The sequence below is a fragment of the Diorhabda carinulata genome, chromosome 4 (assembly GCF_026250575.1).
Source record: "Diorhabda carinulata isolate Delta chromosome 4, icDioCari1.1, whole genome shotgun sequence".
In the NCBI taxonomy this organism is placed as follows: domain Eukaryota; kingdom Metazoa; phylum Arthropoda; class Insecta; order Coleoptera; family Chrysomelidae; genus Diorhabda; species Diorhabda carinulata.
The window spans coordinates 1,516,695-1,540,409 of NC_079463.1; the positions used below are offsets into that span (position 1 = coordinate 1,516,695).

Here is a 23,715-nt window from a genome sequence, read left to right on the forward strand (position 1 = left end):
TTATCAAATTCATCCATGTTTTTGTTTATAATAGTTATTCAGTTGAATCTTTTTATATTCTGGGGCTTTGAAAGGTGTAAAATGAAGATCAGTTCATTATCTACAAAAATAGTCCTGACGACTTTTCTCGAAAATTTGATCATTTTCGAGATAACAAACCTCAAACGCATCCAGTATATGGTACTCGCTCCACGCGTTCTCGTAAAAGCAGGTGGACAAATTGTTCAATAACTCTTGTAAAAATTAATATTTTTTCATGATTTAAAATTCATTTGAAAGAGGAAATCCGTAGCTATCACGACACACTAACCGTTTTTTCGAAAAATTTGTTTTTAATATTGAAAACATTGCTCAAAGTTCACTTTCCTAGATTTTTTTTGACTATTATCAAATTCATCCATGTTTTTGTTAATAATAGTTATTCAGTTGAATCTTTTTATATTCTGAGGCTTTGAAAGGTGTAAAATGAAGATCAGTTCATTATCTACAAAAATAGTCCTGACGACTTTTCTCGAAAATTTGATCATTTTCGAGATAACAAACCTCAAACGCATCCAGTATATGGTACTCGCTCCACGCGTTCTCGTAAAAGCAGGTGGACAAATTGTTCAATAACTCTTGTAAAAATTAATATTTTTTCTTGATTTAAAATTCATTTGAAAGAGGAAATCCGTAGCTATCACGATATACTAACCGTTTTTCCGAAGAATTTATTTTTTATATTGAAAACCCTGCTCAAAGTTCACTTTCCTAGATATTTTTCGACTATTATCCAATATCGAGGAAAGTGAACTTTGAGCAGTGTTTTCAATATTAAAAACAAATTTTTCGAAAAAAAGGTCAGTATGTCGTGATAGCTACGGATTTCCTCTTTCAAATGAATTTTAAATCATGAAAAAATATTAATTTTTACACGAATTATTGAACAATTTGTCCACCTGCTTCAACGAGAACGCCCCTAATACGGGATGCGTTCGAGGTTTGTTATCTCGAAAATGATCAAATTTTCGAGAAAAGTCGTCAGGACTATTTTTGTAGATAATGAACTGATCTTCATTTTAAGCCCAAAAAGAAGTCCCTAACTGTCATATTTCGGCAGTTATTGGCGAAAAACGAAGAACTTTGGGTTGAAAGTACCCACCGATACTTGTCAATTAAAAAAAATGAGTCCTTGGTATAATCGAGGGTATTCTGCGACATTTAATTACTGTACTAAAACTAAAACACTTTAAAACATATCAATTCATATTTCAAACGGTATATTTTTCTTTCGATTGATTCATTTAACTTGAAAACGAACGAATATATTTAATATTGTGTCACAATATATACATTATCAATTGCTTTTGTCGGCAAAACGCAAAACAAAGAACCCCCCTCTAATAATTTGCATAATGACCCGTAACCAATTATTCAGAGGGTTGCGTTTATTTATTCGTTGCCCTGATACGATCAACTCGCTCCCCAGAACGTAAATTTTCAATTTATCGAAAAATATTTTGTTAGATCACCAAACAAACTTCCTAAATCTAAATAATATACATCGTGTGAATCAAAAATTTCGCAGGTGACGCTAGCCATTGATTCTGGCTCTTTTCCGCCATTTTCTTCTTTAAATCTTCATTTGATTGAGTCAAAACAATTAACTGCTTCTATTTCCGTTCAAAAACCAGATAATTGGTGTCTGACCTGTATAAGAAAATGGCGTGCTCAGCGACGACATAGAAAAAAATCGTAGACGCGTTCTTCAAAGATATATAAAGCGCGTTCTTCAAAGGATTATAAAGCGCGTTCCTCAGAGCTTTATAAAGCGCGTTCCTCAAAGGATTATAAAGCGCGTTCCTCAGAGATATATAAAGCGTGTTCCTCAAAGGATTATAAAGCGCGTTCCTCAAAGATTTATAAAGCGCGTTCCTCAAAGGATTATAAAGCGCGTTCCTCAAAGATATATAAAGCGCGTTCTTCAAAGGATTATAAAGCGCGTTCCTCAAAGGATTATAAAGCGCGTTCCTCAAAGGATTATAAAGCGCGTTCCTCAAAGGATTATAAAGCGCGTTCCTCAGAGATATATAAAGCGCGTTCCTCAAAGGATTATAAAGCGCGTTCCTCAAAGGATTATAAAGCGCGTTCCTCAAAGGATTATAAAGCGCGTTCCTCAGAGATATATAAAGCGCGTTCCTCAAAACATTATAAAGCGCGTTCTTCAGAGATTTATAGAGTGCGTTCCTTCGATAATGTAGTCACGATTGACATTTCCCGCTCAATAGAGGAAAATGTAGATGTTTATGGAGAATTTTCCTTGTAGAAAAATCGGAAAGTCTACTAGTGGACGTAAATTTACGCGCAGAACTCCGAGGGGAAGTTTTCGACGTTCATAAATGATCTAATCAGCCGAAGGAGTCGATTTATTAGTTTCGCCGTACTCGCATTTGGATTTAAATTGATTTCTCGTTTGGAACGTGTCTAAATTTAAGCGTTTCCGAAATACATCGACAAACTTACGCTCCTTTCGTGCTCTGGTCTAAAGTCTTCAAGTGTCCATTGAGGAATCTTGTTGATACATCCAGCAGATCTTCTCTGGAAAGAAAAACGTGTTTCGATTCCTGTAGATTGTTCCAGGAATTCGTCTTCTTTTCTATTGGGTTCTTTTTTTCCTACTTTAGAGTGTCTGTCAGCTTTTTCTGGAGATGGTTGTGGACAGGATAGGCTGGAGCACCTTATATAATTAATAAACGTCGCTAAACGATGTATTTGTTAAATTTTAGACGTTAATTATAGCCGTACAGGACCGATTTTACGCTATATGTCGTGGACGAGTTCGTAACAATATTGAAATAACTGTTCAGTACAATCAAAGGTGGGGAGTTTTTCACTCTCCCCCATTTCCTTCACGTGGTTAAATAAACTAAAGTTTATACTATTAGATACACGTACAATTAAAGAAAAAACGATTAATGTCATTATTTTTCTCCCTAAATACATTTTTTCTTTTTTTTTGTATATAAATTCGACCCTCGAACGTACAAACTCAGGTTCTATTCGAGACTATTTTATAATTTCTATTAGGACAACCTGTACGTAAGATTTTTTCAGCTAATCACTTAATTTTTTTCATTCTAAAAGTAATAATGTCGTTTTTGTCAATGAAAAACGTGAGACAACAGCCGTTTTTCGAAAGTAGGTCACTTTTTACCACAAGTACGATCTTTTCTTTGTTATATTTATTACAATAAGTTTCACGATTTAAATGTCTACAAAATAACAATATAAATAAATATTCATGAGCTACGAATATATATCTATAGATTTTAAAGAATGTACATAATTTTTATTTACATTTTACTCGCGAGGAATTATTAGAAAATTGATTTAAAAGCTGAGTACACTTTGTATATTCTTGAAAGTGTTTTAATATTTACTTATCTGTTCATTCGTGCGACACAACCGTTCAATATTTGTTCTATGCATTTTTCGTAACTTAATTATTTGAAAGTCTTTAAATCGATTATTTTTATGAAACAGTTATAACCTAGAAACGCTCTATTCGATTCAAAAAAATCGATATCGATAATGACAGATGTCATATTCGATGGAAATGACATTTGTCAATGAAAACAATAATTTTTGTTCTGTCATTTTCAAAATTCCGTCGTTAAAGACTTTAAATTTGCTTTATAAACAAAAAGTAACCACTATTAAACAATATATATATATCAAAAAAATAAATTTTCTTCACGTTCTGCACGTTTGTAACCATGGAAAAAACCCCATAGGATAGAGAATTCTACATTTCGCACCGTATATCTAGTCGTACATTTTCTTGTTGAGATAAATCCTATTTGGACGCTATATTAGCACTTCAAACTTCGTGGACGTTAATTTAATAAAGTTTGACAACCGTTAAGGGTAATAAAAAATGTAAATTACACAGTAATCAATCAATATCCGGAATACAAATCCATTGTCTGCTCTGATTCACGTTCACTGATTCATGAAATGAGTTTCCAATCGCTTTCAGCGCATCTGATCTTCACGTAAGGCGTATCGAAATGTTTTTTTTTTTCACGTCGAATCTTATTCTTATAAGTACATTAAAATTTAGTTTTCCAAAAATGTTCCGAAACTTTTTTCTGTGTGTAATTTTAGGTATTCGAGGTTATGTGTAACTAAAAACCGTTGTTATCTCGTTTTCTATCGGTTTTACGACACACTCCTTATAAAAATTGCTTTTTAATTGTGTCTTTATACTCCCAAGTATAAAATACATTTTGATTTAACTTTTTTTTCGATAAAAATGATGATATTAAATGTCATTCTCAATCCCGTAATCTGCATACTATTTATAACGTCTGGCAACGTTGCTCAACCTTGCTCAACGTAATGTAAATAAACACAAAAACTGTTAATTTTGTAATATTTTCAAAAATAACTTTTTATATGCCTCTATTTTATTGTTTTTTTATTCTACTGTAAATATTTCCATTCATGTTATTTGTTATTTTTCTAATTATTTCAGCTAGTAGAGAAACCGCTTTTGCGCATGCTTTGGCATCAGCTGGTGTAGTCCATGCAGTATCAAGAGCATGTCGAGACGGTCAATTGTCATCTTGTGGTTGTTCTAGAATGAACCGCCCCAAAGATTTAAAAAAAGATTGGGTATGGGGTGGATGCGGAGATAACTTAGAATACGGTTATAAGTGAGTTTTGCCTCTATATATTTTGATGTATGTTCTCGTATATAACGCCATTTTTTATCCATTTTGTTTCACGTTTCACGAGATATTTCAAGAAAATTGTACGTAAAAATAAAAAAATTCAGTAAAAAAGTCGTATGGAATAATAAATATTCACATCTATCAGAAGTATCAGAAATTGTCCCTTAAAAAACAAAAAACTAATTAAAATAAAATTAGAAAATATATAGGAATTTAACAAAATTGAAGTTGACGTTGCATTAAAAAAATAAAAACATCATATTAGAAGACCTTCTATAGAATAAATTTATCATTTCGATAATAAAATCAGAAATTTTTAATTATTCTAGTTTAAATTAAAATCATAAAATACGTAGCGCCATCTATTAAACGATAGCAGAAGTAATTACTTATCTTTATTCTAACAGGATTACAAGTTTTGTTTTTAATGGAACAAATGGCTAAATATTGAATTTAGTTTAATACTAAATTAATTTTAAAAATATTTGGGTTATATAATAAAGAAACTTTTAATTAAAATAATATAGACACGTAGCGTCATCTATTAAATAATAGCATTGTTAGGGAAATACATTTTTCTTCATCCTAGCAAAATGACAGGCTCCAATAACCCCACTTTTTGTGTTTATAATGAATGATATCAAATTGCTAATTAATAACAAAATAATAAACATAAGTAAGTAAAGTATTTAGTAGAATTGATTGTATTTAGGATGAATTTAAATAATTGACTGTAAAACAAAGTTTATTTTTTATAATTCATACTAAACAGGGTTTGGCGCTACATTAAAAAGTAGTACATATGAAACGACGAGTTTAATTATAAATTACTTTACTTCTATTTATACCTGGTACAGGCTTAGTTTAATTAGAAACTGTTGCTTCATATTTCATTATTTTTCCAAAAGTAATTAATTATAAAACTTAACCTATAGTTTGAAAAGATTATTCATTCTGTAATAACAGCTTCAATATATTGTTCGATCTCATTTATCTGCTTATTGCATTAAATCATCCTGATATTGTGTCATATTCACTTTAATATAATAAATCACGGTATATTTGAAAATCTCTTAGTATTACAGATTTTATACGGCTAAGCGCCCCCTATAATAAATGTCATGTCCACCCTAGACTATACGTCATATTATTACCGAAACAAATCGCTAAACTTGAATCATAGAAGGCTGGTTAAATCTCAGTCGGTCAGTGGCGTAGTTGATTATAAAACAATATTTCGAATTTACGAATTAATTATTTGTATATTTTAAATATACAGTAATATTTATATTTCAAAATTCTTGGCACAAAAAATAAACGTTTATACGAGGGCTATTCTATATGTTTAGGTTCACGCAAAGTTTTGTGGACGTAAGGGAAAAGGAAAGGAAATATAAAAGAGGGACTAGAGAACAAGGAAGAATCCTTATGAATTTACATAATAACGAGGCGGGACGCAGGGTAAATATAAAAACAACGAATTTAATCACGTACAACGTCATTTGTACGAAGAAAAATTATAATTCGAATTTATTTTCAGGCCGTTATAAAGAAATCGAAAGTAACTTGTAAATGCCACGGCGTATCTGGCTCCTGTTCTCTAATAACGTGCTGGCAACAACTAGCGACCTTCAGAGAAATCGGTAAGTGCAAATTCCGATATTTAATTTTTTTATTTTTCAAATTTATTATCCTCTCATCTCAAAATACTCATAATCGTAAAGGCACAACTGGTTTGGTTCTGAACTTGCACTTATTTATATATTCACCTTATCTAAAAGAGAATTTCGTCTGCAGGGCCGGCTTCAGTTATCAAATTCTAAATAAAAAAAAACGAATTTAGCTGCCAAATGACTTTTCCATATCCATAAAGGAAACTTATTTCGACGCAACTCATCCTCTGATATAAACCTTGAGCCGATCCTGTTCAATTAAGTTAATCGCTGTTAAAAATTGGCGGATGCGTCTTGCACGTGCCGGTTGATTCTTCGTATTGTTTTGTAAGCTGTTTACATTATGTATACACCAGATTTAGATCCCAGCGACTTTTTCTCGTTTCCCAGCCTCAAAGTTTCACTTACAAGACAGATTTTCACTTCAAATTGGTAGCAAATCCATCGTATATATCAGATTTAACTCTCAGTGATGTTTTCCCTGTTTCCTAACCTCAAAGTTTCACTTACAATACAGATTTGTACTTTAAATTGACTGCAAGTCCATTGTATACACCAGATTCAGATCCCAGCGATTTTTTCTCGTTTCCCAACCTCAAAGTTCCACTTACAAGACAGATTTTCACTTCAAATTTGTTGCAAATCCATCGAATATGTCAGATTTAACTCCTAGTGATGTTTTCCCGGTTTCCTAACCTCAAAGTTTCACTTACAATACAGATTTGTACTTTAAATTGACTGCAAGTCCATTGTATACACCAGATTCAGATCCCAGCGATTTTTTCTCGTTTCCCAACCTCAAAGTTCCAGTTACAAGACAGATTTTCACTTCAAATTTGTTGCAAATCCATCGAATATGTCAGATTTAACTCCCAGTGATGTTTTCCCGGTTTCCCAACCTCAAAGTTTCCCTTAGAGATAGATTTGTACTTCGAATTGACTTTAAGTCCATTGTATACACCAGATTTAGATCCCAGCGATTTTTTCCCGTTTGCCAACCTCAAAGTTTCACTTACAAGACAGATTTTCACTTAAAATTGGTTGCAAATCCATCGAATATGTCAGATTTAACTCCCAGTGATGTTTTCCCGGTTTCCCAACCTCAAAGTTTCCCTTAGAGATAGATTTGTACTTCGAATTGACTTTAAGTCCATTGTATACACCAGATTTAGATCCCAGCGATTTTTTCTCGTTTCCCAACCTCAAAGTTCCACTTACAAGACAGATTTTCACTTCAAATTTGTTGCAAATCCATCGTATATATCAGATTTAACTCTCAGTGATGTTTTCCCTGTTTCCTAACCTCAAAGTTTCACTTACAATACAGATTTGTACTTTAAATTGACTGCAAGTCCATTGTATACACCAGATTCAGATCCCAGCGATTTTTTCTCGTTTCCCAACCTCAAAGTTCCACTTACAAGACAGATTTTCACTTCAAATTTGTTGCAAATCCATCGAATATGTCAGATTTAACTCCTAGTGATGTTTTCCCGGTTTCCTAACCTCAAAGTTTCACTTACAATACAGATTTGTACTTTAAATTGACTGCAAGTCCATTGTATACACCAGATTCAGATCCCAGCGATTTTTTCTCGTTTCCCAACCTCAAAGTTCCACTTACAAGACAGATTTTCACTTCAAATTTGTTGCAAATCCATCGAATATGTCAGATTTAACTCCCAGTGATGTTTTCCCGGTTTCCCAACCTCAAAGTTTCCCTTAGAGATAGATTTGTACTTCGAATTGACTTTAAGTCCATTGTATACACCAGATTTAGATCCCAGCGATTTTTTCCCGTTTGCCAACCTCAAAGTTTCACTTACAAGACAGATTTTCACTTAAAATTGGTTGCAAATCCATCGTATATGTCAGATTTAGATCCCAGCGATGTTTTCCCGGTTTCCTAACCTCAAAGTTTCCCTTAGAGATAGATTTTCACTTCAAATTGACTGCAAGTCCAATGTATACACCAGATTTAGCTCCCAGCGACTTGTACCTGTTTCCCAACTTCGATAGTTTCATTAGACGAGGACGTCATCATATACGTAAACACCTATTTTGAGAAAAAGGGCTCAAATACTACTTAGAAAGATTGGAAAGTGTTTATAATCAAAAATAGATTAAATAGAAAAATAAAAATGGTAAAAAGTCTATTTTCATTGTGAAGCGGAAAACTTTTCGTATAATCCTCGTATATTCGTACAGATAACGACATTTTTAACACGTTTAGCAATAAATACTTTTTTCCAATACCGTATAAAACGACTAATAAAAAAGATAGTTAATTCGACACAGATTAATTAATACACTATACAATATATTTTGCGTAATTAATTTCAAAAACAAATTTACTAGTAATAATTATTTTCATTTAAATACTGTCTAGTTGAAAATCGAATGTCACTGTATAAAGTCGACCGAATAAATTTTAACTAGAGATGGGACAGTGTCGTTCACTTGAGTAGGTTTGGTCCGTTGGATCGATAAAATGTTTGTAGACAATAATTTGTTTAGGCCTCACACGAAGTTCCCGTATTTTGCATGTTAACAAGACTCAGTATTGTGACATGGTAATTTAATGACGATTGTTGATATTGACACCGACAACAAGCAATGGAAAACTAAGAATTCATTTTTTATAATACTTTCAACGAATCTCTTATTACACATTTAAAATAATTTCGAAATGCATAACACGCAAAACATCTAGACATTAAATTATTGTTTTAGGAAACTTTTTAATGAAGAATATCGTGCGGAAAGGCTTTATAATAATACAATTGCTATTTATACTGCGAGTCAAACTGATTAGCATTGAATAGATATGAATTTTTAAGGTTAAAATAAACAAAATGGCGGTTATAGGGTGTGTTTGAATTTACGTTTGCTAATAATTTAATAAAACCAATTGTCTTGTAATAATATTCATAAAATAGTGATTTGTTATGTAAATTATTAGGAAAAGTCGTTTCAGAGTATCCAAATAACCCAGTTTTTTGCTTTACTTTGAAAAATACATACGAGGATGATTGCAAAAGTACTGGCCCGATGAATCGTCAAGCTTCTCAAAACAGCCATTTTGTGTCATAATTCATAAATCATAGAGGGGTGAAAAATGATTGTCTTGTTAACGATTTCTCACTGTCATATTTTTTAATTGTACACTTTTCTTTTGTAAATTTTATTAGCCATTAGTAATTACAAGTCACAATACCTTCAGCCGACAAACGCGCTTTCGACTTGAAGGAAAAAATAAACATTCAACTCTATCGTAAAATAGACTGTTTATGACTGAAGTTCACGTCGTTAGCTGTAAAACTATTCATACGAAAGAAAATTCTTATCTAACGACAAGGTGTACCGTTCAAAAATTTTCATATTAGAGTTGTAATAAAATAAAAACTTTCAGGTCTATAACACTAAATAAACGGTATCTAAATGGTACTTTAATGGATTTTTATTAAACGCTTAAAGGTGATAGCTCATTCCGTTCAATAAGCGCCATCTATGTACGGAATTTTATAACAATCAACAATAATATAAGAAATATAATTATACATACTGTTATTATTATAATACTAATATTAGATTTGTTTTCCAAATTTATATCGTTTCTAAGCCAAATAAAATTAAAATACCCTTTTTAAAAATATCATATCTTGATTCTTGACGTAAATCTATCAACGCCATCTATGAAACTTATTAAAAACTAATATATATCATTTTATTTTTTGACAGATTTAATGTTTAGACAAATATTCATTTTAACACTCTATATATACCCGAAGAAACTACTTTATGTTCCGGCTGCACACAATATTTAAACACATTCAAGAAGTTGTTGATTGCATGCCTTAAAAGGGTTGCTGTTACAATGTTAACACTTTGTTCATCGTGTAAATAAATGTACTTATGATTTGCAGCTTCCCACTCAAATGCATTTTAGTTCAATGTTAAGAATAGTTGAGACTCTTTTGAAATTCAAATATCGTCGCTTTGTATCAGAAATATAGTCAATTAATCACCCATTGTGTACGACGTGTAGAAATTTCTTACTTATTTAATGCGATAGAAGAAAACTTCATAAATGGGAAGATTATTGATATGTAAGTCAATGAAAGATGGCGCCCTAGTAATACGACAATATTAAATTTTCTATGATATGATTATATTATTAACAAATATTTATATTTTTCAGTTTTTTTTTTCTAAATAATTAATAAACACACCTTTATTGAATTAAAAACTCAACTATTTTCGTATTATAACGAATCTATATTCATAGAACATACCAAGATGGCGCTTGTAAAATTACTACATCGTTTGTGATTGTTGCAATCATTAATGACTTTATTATTGAAATTAATAAAAATAATCATGATGTTGACCTTAATTATGAACAATTTTGCTTTTTTTTGAAAACAACTATCTGTCATATCTTTCCCAAAACTCGTCAACCATATCTTGTTTCCCAACCAGTATGTAATATTGCTATAGATAACTCAGTAAAAGATAGATGGCGATGGTAGGACAAAAACAATATATTGTAAATTATATTAATAAGGTTTTTAATAATTAATTAAAAATAAACAGATACGTGTAAATTTTTTCCTTTTAACCATATATTTCAAAAAAAAACTGTTGATGAATTTATCCTATATTACTAAAGATATTATTATTTGAAAAGTAAACCTATAGATGGCGTCGTTAATACAACAACGTAACCTAAATGTAATTTCATATGTTAAGGTGATTATTTAAAAGATAAATATGACGGAGCAACAGAAGTGAGAGTAAATCGTAGAGGACGTCTTCAATTGCGAGACCCTCAAGTTACCATTCCTACGTCGTACGATCTAGTGTATTTAGAAGATTCTCCTAATTATTGTATCAAAGATGAAGTTACTGGTTCTTTGGGTACTCAAGGTCGAGTTTGTAACAGGACATCGCCTGATATAGACGGTAGGGTATTTACTTTTTTACATTCGTTTTTCTTTCTAAAATTAATTTTATAATTGGTAGTATTAAAAACTTTTTTGTTTCAGGTTGTAACCTGATGTGTTGTGGTCGTGGTTATAATACTATCAAAAGTGTGATTAAAGAAAGATGTCAATGTAAATTCGAGTGGTGTTGTAAAGTGCAGTGTAGAACTTGTGTGCGATCTACGGAAATACATATTTGCAAATAAATTTTGTTAAAACGTTTAATTTTATGGATATTTGTTTCCTATATTAATTAATTCAACTGTGAGTATACATTTCAGTTTTTTTTATTCTCTTTCCCATATATAAATGAAAACAAAATGGATTAATTATCAGTGGCGTGCTAAATAATTTTGATTTTATCTCAGTAAGGGTCGAAATGTCAAACATAAATTATTTATACAATTGAATGTACGTTTTTTGTCGAGTGAGTTGTATTTTTTTGTGAATAAAATATAAACAAATAATATAATTTTTAAGTAAAACATCGTTTAAATTATTGGATTTTAGTGTATTGGAAAAATAAAATCGAATTAAGCTTGTAATTTGGTTATTATTTTTGGTTAGAAAAATTGATATTTCTAGTATTTTTTTTTTCGTTTTTTGTATTTTTTCGGCTTAATTCAAAATTAAAATGACATCTATGTTTGGAAATCAAAATTTCAATAATTTTTTGACGTACCTGGATGAAATTTTAGGTTAGGTTCTAAGTGCTTGATAAATTTGATAAAAAATTGGTATTTTCAATATTTCTCTTATTTCATTTATTTTCTAACGCACTTTGGCAAAATGTTTAAAAAACAAAATTTCGTCACTTATTTTATTTTCGTTTTTATTTATAACTTAGGTCTCATTTTTATCTTAAATGCACCCGAAACATGAAAAAAAAACTACTAAAAATAGATATTTTGCGGTTTTTTACTACCAAAAATCTTGTGGACCCCATTTCCAAACATCTACCCATAATTTAATTCATTTAAGAGTCACCCTCATTCTTCTATAGAATGGCGGATGTACTCCAATTACAGGAAAAATTATCTGGGGATATTTCATTTATTTGTATATCTATTGTAAGATGTAATTTAAATTAGATTAAGATAAATTTGTACAACTAGTACTTAAGACTGTATCATTTTTTATTTATTTGTTGAAATTCGTAATATACTTGTTTATATTTCAAACAGTTTTTTATTATTAATAATCATAACCTCAATCCTTCAACTACTCGAATTTTCCTCATAGATTAAATATTAAATATAGAGAGGGATCTTGTTGAAATCAACAATTGCTGAGAGAGAGAGAGAGAGAGAGAGAAATATAGGTATTTATCTATGGTTTTTTACATTCAAAAGATATGCACGATGTTTGTACCAATCGACTGCCATCTACGACAAATATCCGTAACTATAATAATCTCAATTGTCTAAACTGTAAATGACTATAGTTTTCTTCTTTTTAAACTAAATAGAAAACTGTAATCTCATACTTGTACCAACTCTTCGGATTATTTCCATTATTTCGAAATTGTTTTGGAAACTAGCGGAAATAAAACACCCTAGAACTTCTAGATTTAACGAATAATTTATTTGAAACTCAAAATTTCATTACTTTTTGATAAAATATAGCGTAAATTCACAACCGCCATCTATAATGTTCAGTTTAACTAAGAATTATAATTAAAAGACATGAACAATGCATGAAATGGAATATTTTCAAATTTGAGAAATACTGTAGTTAAAATTTGGATAAAATATGGCGTAAAACTACAACCCCCATCTATGAAATTCACTCAACTAAGAAAACGGTAACTGTATCTATATATTATTATAAATAAATATGAAATTTGAAGCAATAAACAATTTGTTGAATAGATTTTCTCTAAATCCAGCAATAATATGATAAAATTACATGATTGGATTGAAAATGGCGACAAGCTACAACCGCCATCTATGACACCGTGCTAGAACTGATTCCCAGCAAGTGAATGCTATTACAGGTTACTATAATTAAATTATTGGAATATTATACAATCAATATATTGCAATAACAAATTTTAAATGAATTATTCGCAAAATCAATAACGATAAAATATCTTCACTAATACTGTATTTAGATATAAAAAGTAATAAAACTTTCAGACAAAAAATGACGTAACACTACAACTGCCATCTATGACACTTTAGTAAAACTGATTTCTTTAACATCTGTAACTATGGTTACAGATAACATTATAACAATCATTTATCAATAGATAGAAAATAACAAATCGAATGAATTTTTTCAGCAAACAATAAGGAAGTAAGTGTTATAATGTTTGAGCTTAATACTTTATTTCAATTTAGAAACTTTAATCAATTTTGATTTAGGCGCCATCTATGAGAATAGTTCCAAACTGATTTCTAAGGTATCTGTGGTTAGCTATTATTATTAGAGTTTTTAACATTCAAAAAGTGGCAAATGAAATATTATTTGAATAATTATTGTACAAGCAAATAAAATCAAGTATCTAACAGAGTTCAAACTGGAAGAATACTATATAACTAATTAAAAATTTTGGTTAGTTTGGATAGAATATGGCGACAAGGTAAAATCGCCATCTGTGACATTTTCTTGAAACTGATTTATCTCTGTCGTTACAGGTAATTTTTATAACATCCAGTTAATACCGACAAGGAATCGAATTAATTGATTTTGCAATAAATAATAATAAAATACTTGGTGTATCTCAATTGAAAATTTTATTCTTTGGATAAAATATGGTGTCGAACTATTACCGCCATCTATTAGTCAGAAACTTTTTCTACAAATTGAATTAAATACTTTATTACAGATTACAATATTATAAATATATGGTTAGAATCTATTATAACCAATAGATGGCAATAATGAAATTATTCAATAAATATTTTATTTTCAAATCGTTTCAACAGCTACTCAGAGTTTGATACGTGTGTAAAATCTTAATACAAATCAAAAACATGTAGAATTTTGGATTTGATTGGAAATCTTGTTGTAGCTTTAGACTATTTAAGTATACGGTGTGAAATAAAAGTTATTTATGTTACGTATGTTTACTAGATAATATTTTTTTTAATATAATCATGAAATTTCACAAAAAAACCCTCGTAAACACAGTTTATTGATTTCAAATCGAAATGAAATCCGTTCTAACTGAAATGGAAATTTCTTTATGTTATTGCCGAGGGTGTTTAATAAAAAAATCTGCATAAAAAAATTACAATCCCAAATTGATATCCCGTTCTGCAGTGCAGTCGCCATATTGGAGTGTCGTTAAACACAAATTTCCAATATCGGCCCCTCACTTACAAATAGTAATAAAGTAAAAAACCAATAAAGGTCAATTTTGTATATCGGAGACTTCCCGTTAAGTTTTTACGAAAAGAAATATGACATCGAGGATTAGAACTGGATATTTCGGGATTAATGTCACTCGAGTGAAAAATATCGTTCGACGATATTACAAAAGTTTTATCGTGATTTGTATCGCGTCGATTTGGTTCGATTAAGAAAAATTATCAACAAAACTCGATTGTAACGAACAAACAAAGTTAGTTTCGTCGAAAATACTCGGTTAAAAATCAGTTTCAGAGATGCGAAAACAGCCGGAAATCCAAGAGAGCCAAATCAGGCGAATGATGCGGTTAAAACATCCTGACTACGCGCTGGCCGATCCGTAGTATGTTGACCGGTGTAAGCAACGTCGTAATCCCCTAAAACTTCAATATAAACCTAGTCTGCCCATTCAAACCCTGCTGGAACCTTCCTCAAACGCCCCACGTTATTATCAGGTCTTCTGTAAACTCGTGCAGGCACACCCGGCTTCAATACGTGTTGTGGACGAGTTGCTCGGTGGGCTGAGGTTAATTTGAGGTTTTTTAACTGCCTCAACTCTTTTTAAGACTACTAACATCTTCCATGTTTGTTTAGAATGAAATAAATTTGGATTTACCAACGAGACAATTACATTCGAGGTCCAAGTCGGTCAGTTTGAAGCTAGAACGTTTTTTCGATATGATTCGAGTGACTTTTTTTATTTAAATGAAGTTTAGCGTTGTGAAATTTTCCGGAAAACAGATAGAGAGTTAAAGCGTCAACCCTTATGATCATCAAACCCGAATAAATAAAAACCGGAACGAACAAAGCGTTAAAGGGAAAGCTATAAGTCAGTATCCGAGATATACATAAACAGAAATACACCGAGAATAGGTAGTGGAAGCTAATATCGCACCTATGAATTTTCACAATGGCGGAAGTGCTACCGCAGGTATTTCAAACGGTATATCAGCAGATTATATCACTATAGCCATTTCTCCGCCGCGTTACGGATGTAACTGGCTGGCGGACTCCGACGTCATTAGCAAACCGGCACACTAAGCTAGCACCTGGATATGCCCTTTCGAAAAGTCATTTCTGGGGTTTACTCCGTCCAACCCCCCCTCCTCGAACGTCGAACCGCAAATTCTCCAATTTATCGCTAACCCATGACTTCGGAATCGGCTACATTAGTTTCGCTGACGGTTCCGTTGTCGAGTTATTAAAAAAATTGTACGGGGTGAAAATATGGACAAACGCAATTTGCAAAACGTGATTCGGTCGAGTCAACTATGAAAAATCGCTTATATTGGAACAGTTAATGATAAATAATAAATATTCGATTGTTTTAAATCATTTATTTAAAAGTATTGATGTGTTTTTACAGTAAACAGTCTTCAGTCTCGTCGAAACGTGCGTCATACAGTCTAATCGTGAACGTTTTTACAGTAAACAGTCTTCAGTCACGTCGAAACGCGCGTCATACAGTCTAATTATGAGTGTTTTTACAGTAAACAGTCTTCAGTCTTGTCGAAACGCGCGTCATACAGTCTAATCGTGAGCGATTTTATAGTAAATAGTCTTCAGTCACGTCGAAACGCGCGTCATACAGTCTAATTGTGAGTGTTTTTACAGTAAACAGTCTTCAGTTTTGTCGAAACGCGCGTCATACAGTCTAATTGTGAGTGTTTTTACAGTAAACAGTCTTCAGTCTTGTCGAAACGCGCGTCATACAGTCTAATTGTGAGTGTTTTTACAGTAAACAGTCTTCAGTCTTGTCGAAACGCGCGTCATACAGTCTAATCGTGAGCGTTTTTATAGTAAATAGTCTTCAGTCACGTCGAAACGCGCGTCATACAGTCTAATTGTGAGTGTTTTTACAGTAAACAGTCTTCAGTCTTGTCGAAACGCGCGTCATACAGTCTAATTGTGAGTGTTTTTACAGTAAACAGTCTTCAGTCTTGTCGAAACGCGCGTCATACAGTCTAATCGTGAGCGTTTTTATAGTAAATAGTCTTCAGTCACGTCGAAACGCGCGTCATACAGTCTAATTATGAGTGTTTTTACAGTAAACAGTCTTCAGTCTTGTCGAAACGCGCGTCATACAGTCTAATCGTGAGCGATTTTATAGTAAATAGTCTTCAGTCACGTCGAAACGCGCGTCATACAGTCTAATTGTGAGTGTTTTTACAGTAAACAGTCTTCAGTCTTGTCGAAACGCGCGTCATACAGTCTAATTGTGAGTGTTTTTACAGTAAACAGTCTTCAGTCTTGTCGAAACGCGCGTCATACAGTCTAATTGTGAGTGTTTTTACAGTAAACAGTCTTCAGTCTTGTCGAAACGCGCGTCATACAGTCTAATTGTGAGTGTTTTTACAGTAAACAGTCTTCAGTCTTGTCGAAACGCGCGTCATACAGTCTAATTGTGAGTGTTTTTACAGTAAACAGTCTTCAGTCTTGTCGAAACGCGCGTCATACAGTCTAATCGTGAGCGTTTTTATAGTAAATAGTCTTCAGTCACGTCGAAACGCGCGTCATACAGTCTAATTGTGAGTGTTTTTACAGTAAACAGTCTTCAGTCTTGTCGAAACGCGCGTCATACAGTCTAATCGTGAACGTTTTTACAGTAAACAGTCTTCAGTCTTGTCGAAACGCGCGTCATACAGTCTAATTGTGAGTGTTTTTACAGTAAACAGTCTTCAGTGTTGTCGAAACGCGCGTTATACAGTCTAATCGTGAGCGATTTTATAGTAAATAGTCTTCAGTCACGTCGAAACGCGCGTCATACAGTCTAATCGTGAGCGTTTTTATAGTAAATAGTCTTCAGTCACGTCGAAATGCGCGTCATATAGTCTAATTGTGAGTGTTTTTACAGTAAACAGTCTTCAGTCTCGTCGAAACGCGCGTCATATAGTCTAATTGTGATTGTTCTACAGTAAACAGTCTTCAGTCTCGTAGAAACGCGCGTCATATAGTCTAATTGTGATTGTTCTACAGTAAACAGTCTTCAGTCTTGTCGAAACGCGCGTCATACAGTCTAATTGTGAGTGTTTTTACAGTAAACAGTCTTCAGTCTTGTAGAAACGCGCGTCATACAGTCTAATGTTGAGCGTTTTTATAGTAAACAGTTTTTAGTCTCGTCGAAACGCGCGTCATACAGTCTAATTGTGAGTGTTTTTATAGTAAACAGTCTTCAGTCTCGTCGAATCGCGAGTCATACTGTCTAATTGTGAGTGTTTTTACAGTAAACAGTCTTCAGTCTTGTCGAAACGCGCGTCATACAGTCTAATCGTGAGCGATTTTATAGTAAACAATTTTTAGTCTCGTCGAAACGCGCGTCATACAGTCTAATTGTGAGTGTTGGTGTAGTGGTAGTGTAAACTGTGTGTTCAGTATGAATATCGCAAACGGTTCCAGAAATTCCATCTAGCACACGTTGTTGTAGGTGTAGTTTTATTTTTTATTCATATACAAATTATTATATTATAATTAATAATAGATTTTTCATACCTGTTGCTGACTTCGCAAGTGTGAGATTTAAATATTGTTACGAACAAGTTCGCAAAACCGTTCCCTAGGCCGGTTCTGTCCAGCTACTATGAAATTCTAAAGATTCGGCGAATTCGCGCGACGTATATAGAATTTTTTCAGTAGCAGGCGGCTTATTTACAGTATTTCTTCCATACAATTTTTTATTTATTTCTTTTCGTTCTAGAACTTCGTAGAATCTTATTTAGGTAGGTGAATGATTTGTGTAAACGCAGTTATTTAGTTAGTAAGAAAGTACATGCTGATTTTTTCGTATAATGGTTCGACCCAATGATAGATTTACAAAAAATTGTTCCTTCCATGATTCCGTAATTCAAAAAATATGAAAGTGTACGGAATTTCGGAATCACCACCATAGACAAAGGATGAACCCTATCCACACTCTCGATATTGCTTCGCCTTGTTTAGGATCGTAGAAAATGTGAATCGTGGATTAGTCTATCGAAATCTTTTTTGAAATCGACGATATATAATTGAAAAATAACGAATCTGTTTAAACAAAATTACTCGTACAAGTGTAGAATCATTTCGTTGTTGGATCGCTTCTTATATCGAGAAAAATCTGTGAAATTCGATTGGATATTTCTCTATAATGTACAATATCACGCAATATCTTCCAACAATCGATAACACTAGAGAGTTCGAGGGCGGTTTGGTTATTATAAATATAATTGGAGTCGTATTGTACGTTGCAGGAAACTTACAATCGTTTAGAAAAAAAATTATAAACGTGAAATAATAATGTAAATTGCATATTTAACAAAATACAAAATTTCGCCCGTTTGGTAAAGATCATCCAGAAAAGGTTTTGAAAAATTTCAATAATCGAAAATGACGACGGCGATAACCATTCAAAATATAGGCCAGGTATTGAAGCAATTTTTTAATGCGGCACCGATTTATTTGAAATTTTGACAGATGATTGGTGTGTATCCGAAAAGCGAGATCTAAATGGTGCCGAAGTGCGGGAGTGGAAAATTTTTCACCAAAACTAACAGCAGAAATCGAAATATCAGAAAATTTAAAGTAAAAAATGTCGTATAAAGTTTTTTTTTCAGATCAATAGTTTTTGAGTTATTCGCAATTGAAAAGTACGTTAAAAAAACCGCATTTTTAAATTGTTTTTTACGTATAACTCTGTAATTATGCATTTTATCGAAAAAAGTGTAATGGATAAAAATAAAGCTTATGAAAAAACTAAGAGATTGGGCTATATTTTAAGATCTTAATGTTCTACCTAAAGCAAGATATAGATATTTTAATAGTTTTGTTTTACGTAATTGAGTATTTAACCTCAAATAACGGGAAAATGGTACATTTTTCGAAAAAAACTCATAGAATACTTTTTGAAGAGCTTAAAAAGACCTTTCGAATGATCATGAAAAAAATCGTTTCGACTGAAATTTCAGGGAGATATGATGTAAAATAGTTAGAGCTAAAAAAAATTCCACTAAAACTAATGCCATTTTATTTAAAATCAAAATTAAACTTAATCCTTGCACCAAATATTTTATTTGGATGTTACTCACGACATATAAAAGTTTTTCTGATTAGAAATGCATAATTTTGAAAAAAAAATGAGAATTTTTTTTGATTTTCCAAAAATTTTTTTTTGTTAATTTTTTTCTCCATAACTATAAGAGATACAAAAATAAATAAACAATCAAATTAAAGCATTTTTTATGACGCTTATTTTTATTTTTTTTATTTTTTTGTAACATAAAAATTGACGGAGTTGTAACCAAATTAATCTGTCACTGTAGTACGAGGATTGCTGATCCACAGCCCTTTGACCCTTTATTAATAAAATGTGGAGGGACCCAAGCCCTTCAAACATACATAGACTTGTAGCCCTAAAAATTATCTTTAAAATGGTTTTTAATAGGATGTGATAGCTTCAAAATTAATGGAGTTACATAAAAAATAAAAAGTTGAAATTTTTTTGTGAATTATTGAATACGAAAAAGTTCCAAATTTTGGCTCACGGAGTTTTTCTGTTGATGGAAAGTTACCTGTAGGTACATTTGAGAGTACCAAGAGATGATATACTTATAATATTTGTAAAGGGGTGGTTCTTAAGGGGTGTCAGGGTGTAGAGAATGAAAAATCACCTCGTATTTGGAAAATACACTTGAATACCGAAAGAATTCCAAATCAAAACATTAACAGTCATTGAAAAAATATTTTTTCCACTTTTTATCAAAGGGGTGGCTCTTAAGGGTTGATAGGGTATAGAAAATTAAAAATTACTTCAAGTAAAGACAAGAAACTTTAATACCAAAAAGAAAGCAGAATCTAATTGGCAGTAATTAGATTTAATTTTATTTCTTTCTCTTAAAATGGGTAGTTTTTAAGGGTTGAATAATAAAAATTGATAAACAATTAAATTTTATTCAAATTTTATGAATTTTTCACGGTAAAAATGAAATTGCAACGTTTTAAATCGTTAAAAAACTATATTTCTATATTATTTTCAACAGAAGGGTAGTTTTTAAAGATTTTTAATGGTTAATACGTCAAAATATACAAATTTCCTATAATACTATAATACAAGATATTTATGCTGCATAAACGAAAAACATTTAAATTGAAAAAAAGTAGGAAATACTATAATATCGGTATTTTTCGAAAAGGGGTGGTTTTCTTCCCTTAAAACAACTTGTACACCTTGCGAACGTGCAGATATGGAGGGCAAGATGAGGTAAATTATAAATTTCGGTGGTTAGACACTATTTTAAGCTTGAATGCCTGAATTCTACGGCACCAGGACGATAACGAAGTAGTTTTTTCACACCCTATGTGGAAGGTGATGATTTTCCTGATATTTCAGCAACGAATTGTTCTCGATTAGCTTCATCCCCTGTTTTTTCAGTACCCTCACATAGTTTTCGATACAATAAAACACTGGGTACCACTGTGAAAGTCAGATCTAGCCTACCACAAGATTCAATCCGACCTGCAGGATATATAGAAGCAGTTTTGTGGTGGATTAATGATCAGAAAGGATTTGTACTATATCAAGGGCGATTCCCACGGATTTTCTTCACATCCAGGTGCAATAATTGACTTTCTTGTCCAGTTTGTACCGCAAGAATTCAATCGGGTTGAGGTCGAGCGACTGCGAGGGCCGAATCATTTCATTCAGTACATTCTTCCTTCCCAATTCTTCCAAATACTCTTTGCGCAGCTTCGAGGTATGTTTGGGATCGTTTTTTGTCTTCCTTCCTTCAGAATTCTTTCGGTCGCCGTTTCTCAGACACATCCCCAAGCCTCTGTCGCGTTTTAACTGAATCAATTGCAGTCTTTTAAATTATTCATCGTTGATCGAACTAAATGCATTTAACGTTTAAGTCGTAATCGAGAAGAAGTTGAAAAATTTGTAAAGAGCATCACCGTCAACTTTCGAATCTCATGAATCTATAATGGTAAATATCTAGTTAGGTCTGTGTAACTTCGTAAAAGTAGTTTCAACTTTACCGAAACTGTTTACGTTTCCCAATACAAAGTCACCAAAAGTATGAAGTCCACTCATGGAGTTTTCAAAACTATTGGACGGATTTATATAATCTCACATTCGGAGCAGTTTCCTCGACAATATTTTCAAGTCTGGGAATCCAAAGGGACTAAATCTGGCATTAAGTATCAATTCAATCTTTAATTCATTAATTTTGGTCATAATTGTATTGTCTTGATGATTTAACAGTTTCTTCTCAACAAAATGCGGTAGTTTTTCCATGGTATCCGATGGAAAATATCCCAAGAAACCGACACCATGATCTTACTTGCAGATGGGACGGTTTTTACCTTTTTTGGAGCCGGTTCTACTTTAATTCTTCGCTTCCAGCAGCAGTTTCCTTCTTTTAGGTATAATCAGTCGGCTGGAGGCACTAACACGACCACCAGTTAGACGTGAAGACTCAGCGTTCTCAATAGCAGCTCTGCGACTCCTTCTGGAGTGTGATTACTCAGCGCTTCCAGCAGCAGTTTCCTTACTTTAGGTATAATCAGTCGACTGGAGGCACTAACACGACCACCAGTTAGACGTGAAGACTCAGCGTTCTCAATAGCAGCTCTGCGACTCCTTCTGGAGTGTGATTACTCAGCGCTTCCAGCAGCAGTTTCCTTACTTTAGGTATAATCAGTCGACAGTTTCTTCTTAACCAAATGCGGTCGTTTTTACTTGATTTCAAACGCGTAATACTCGACGTTGATTGTTTTACCTTTTCCATGGTATCCAATGGAAAATATCCCAAGAAACCGACGCCATGATCTTGCTTGCAGATAGAACGGTCTTTACCTTCTTTGGAGCCGGTTCTACTTTAATTCTTTTGGTTATTTTTTTGTTTCTAGTGTTAAGTAATAGATCCACGTTCCATCCAAGGTTTCGGCTCGATGGAAACATCTTCGCGACGCTGGTTTTGTTCTATTTTGAGCAAACGCGGCAACCATCTTGGACACAGCTTTCTCGCGTCCAAATTTTCGGTTATTATACGATGTACTGCACTTTTGAAATGCCCATTATGTCTGCCATCACTCAAGGAGCTGTCTTCGCATTATGGAGAAGGATCCAGTCTCTTCGAACGGCTGAGTTCGATGACCAAGTCCATTTTCGATGAAAGGAATAGTTCGGGTCGCTTTTCGCGATGATAGATTTATACCGGTGAAATTTTTTTCGAATATTATCGTATTCGAAGTATATCAATGTACTGAACAACCGATTTGTTTCCGTATAAAAAATAATTGAGTAAATTTATGAATACACTTAGTATTCTGGATATTTCGGCAAGTTCGCCTGCTGTTGACACCACGAAAGCGGGTAAAAGTAGACGAGGTTTGCATTAAAATGCCCCATGTAGCTTTCTGTCGGTTAGGCAACCATTATAAAAGACATTTTGGAATTCTAATAGAAAACTGTGATCATATTTCACTTGTGGATGCGGTGAACACCGAAAATTATTTTAATGACGGCAATAAACCGGCAGTTATTTATGGAAATAGCTGTTTGTCTTTCGGGAAAGGACACATATCTCATTGTAAACTGTTTTTCCTCTCGCATCAGTTGAAACACCTTCCGAGTGTGGATATGTATAACTTTTAAAGAAACTGATTACATATCTAAAACGACATCTCTATTTATGACTTTTATCGTACTTTTATGATGAAAAAAATGGGTAGTGTGGAGCTACGCGGGGTGATTAAATACTTTATGCAAATCTCCGGTATCTGTGATAAAAATCTGTACGATAGAAACTATATTTTTAGTGAAAATCGAGTAAATTCTCGAAATTAGTGTCATTATTCTAAAATTGTCATTTCCGGATTTCGATCGGGTTCCATTAAGTGGTAAAACCGCTCTAGTCGAGCGCAAACTTCGAAATAGTGCCGAGAATATCAAAAAATTAAAATGTTTCGACCATAAAACGGAGTTTTGATAAAAAAGAAAGGTTGTATTGTCTATTG

General features: G+C 32.6%; 1 protein-coding gene across 1 annotated transcript in view; it reads left to right on the forward strand.

Annotated features, from left to right (window-relative positions):
- LOC130892472 (protein Wnt-5b-like) overlaps positions 1 to 12,554 on the forward strand; it is a 37,677-nt gene extending 25,123 nt beyond the window's left edge. The window contains exons 4-8 of the mRNA XM_057797909.1: positions 4,517 to 4,697; positions 6,065 to 6,176; positions 6,256 to 6,358; positions 11,141 to 11,353; positions 11,437 to 12,554. Coding sequence (XP_057653892.1) covers positions 4,517 to 4,697; positions 6,065 to 6,176; positions 6,256 to 6,358; positions 11,141 to 11,353; positions 11,437 to 11,579 — 752 coding nt within the window. The 3' untranslated portion in view covers positions 11,580 to 12,554. The remainder of the gene's footprint in view (positions 1 to 4,516; positions 4,698 to 6,064; positions 6,177 to 6,255; positions 6,359 to 11,140; positions 11,354 to 11,436) is intronic.
- Positions 12,555 to 23,715: the final 11,161 nt, after the last annotated feature.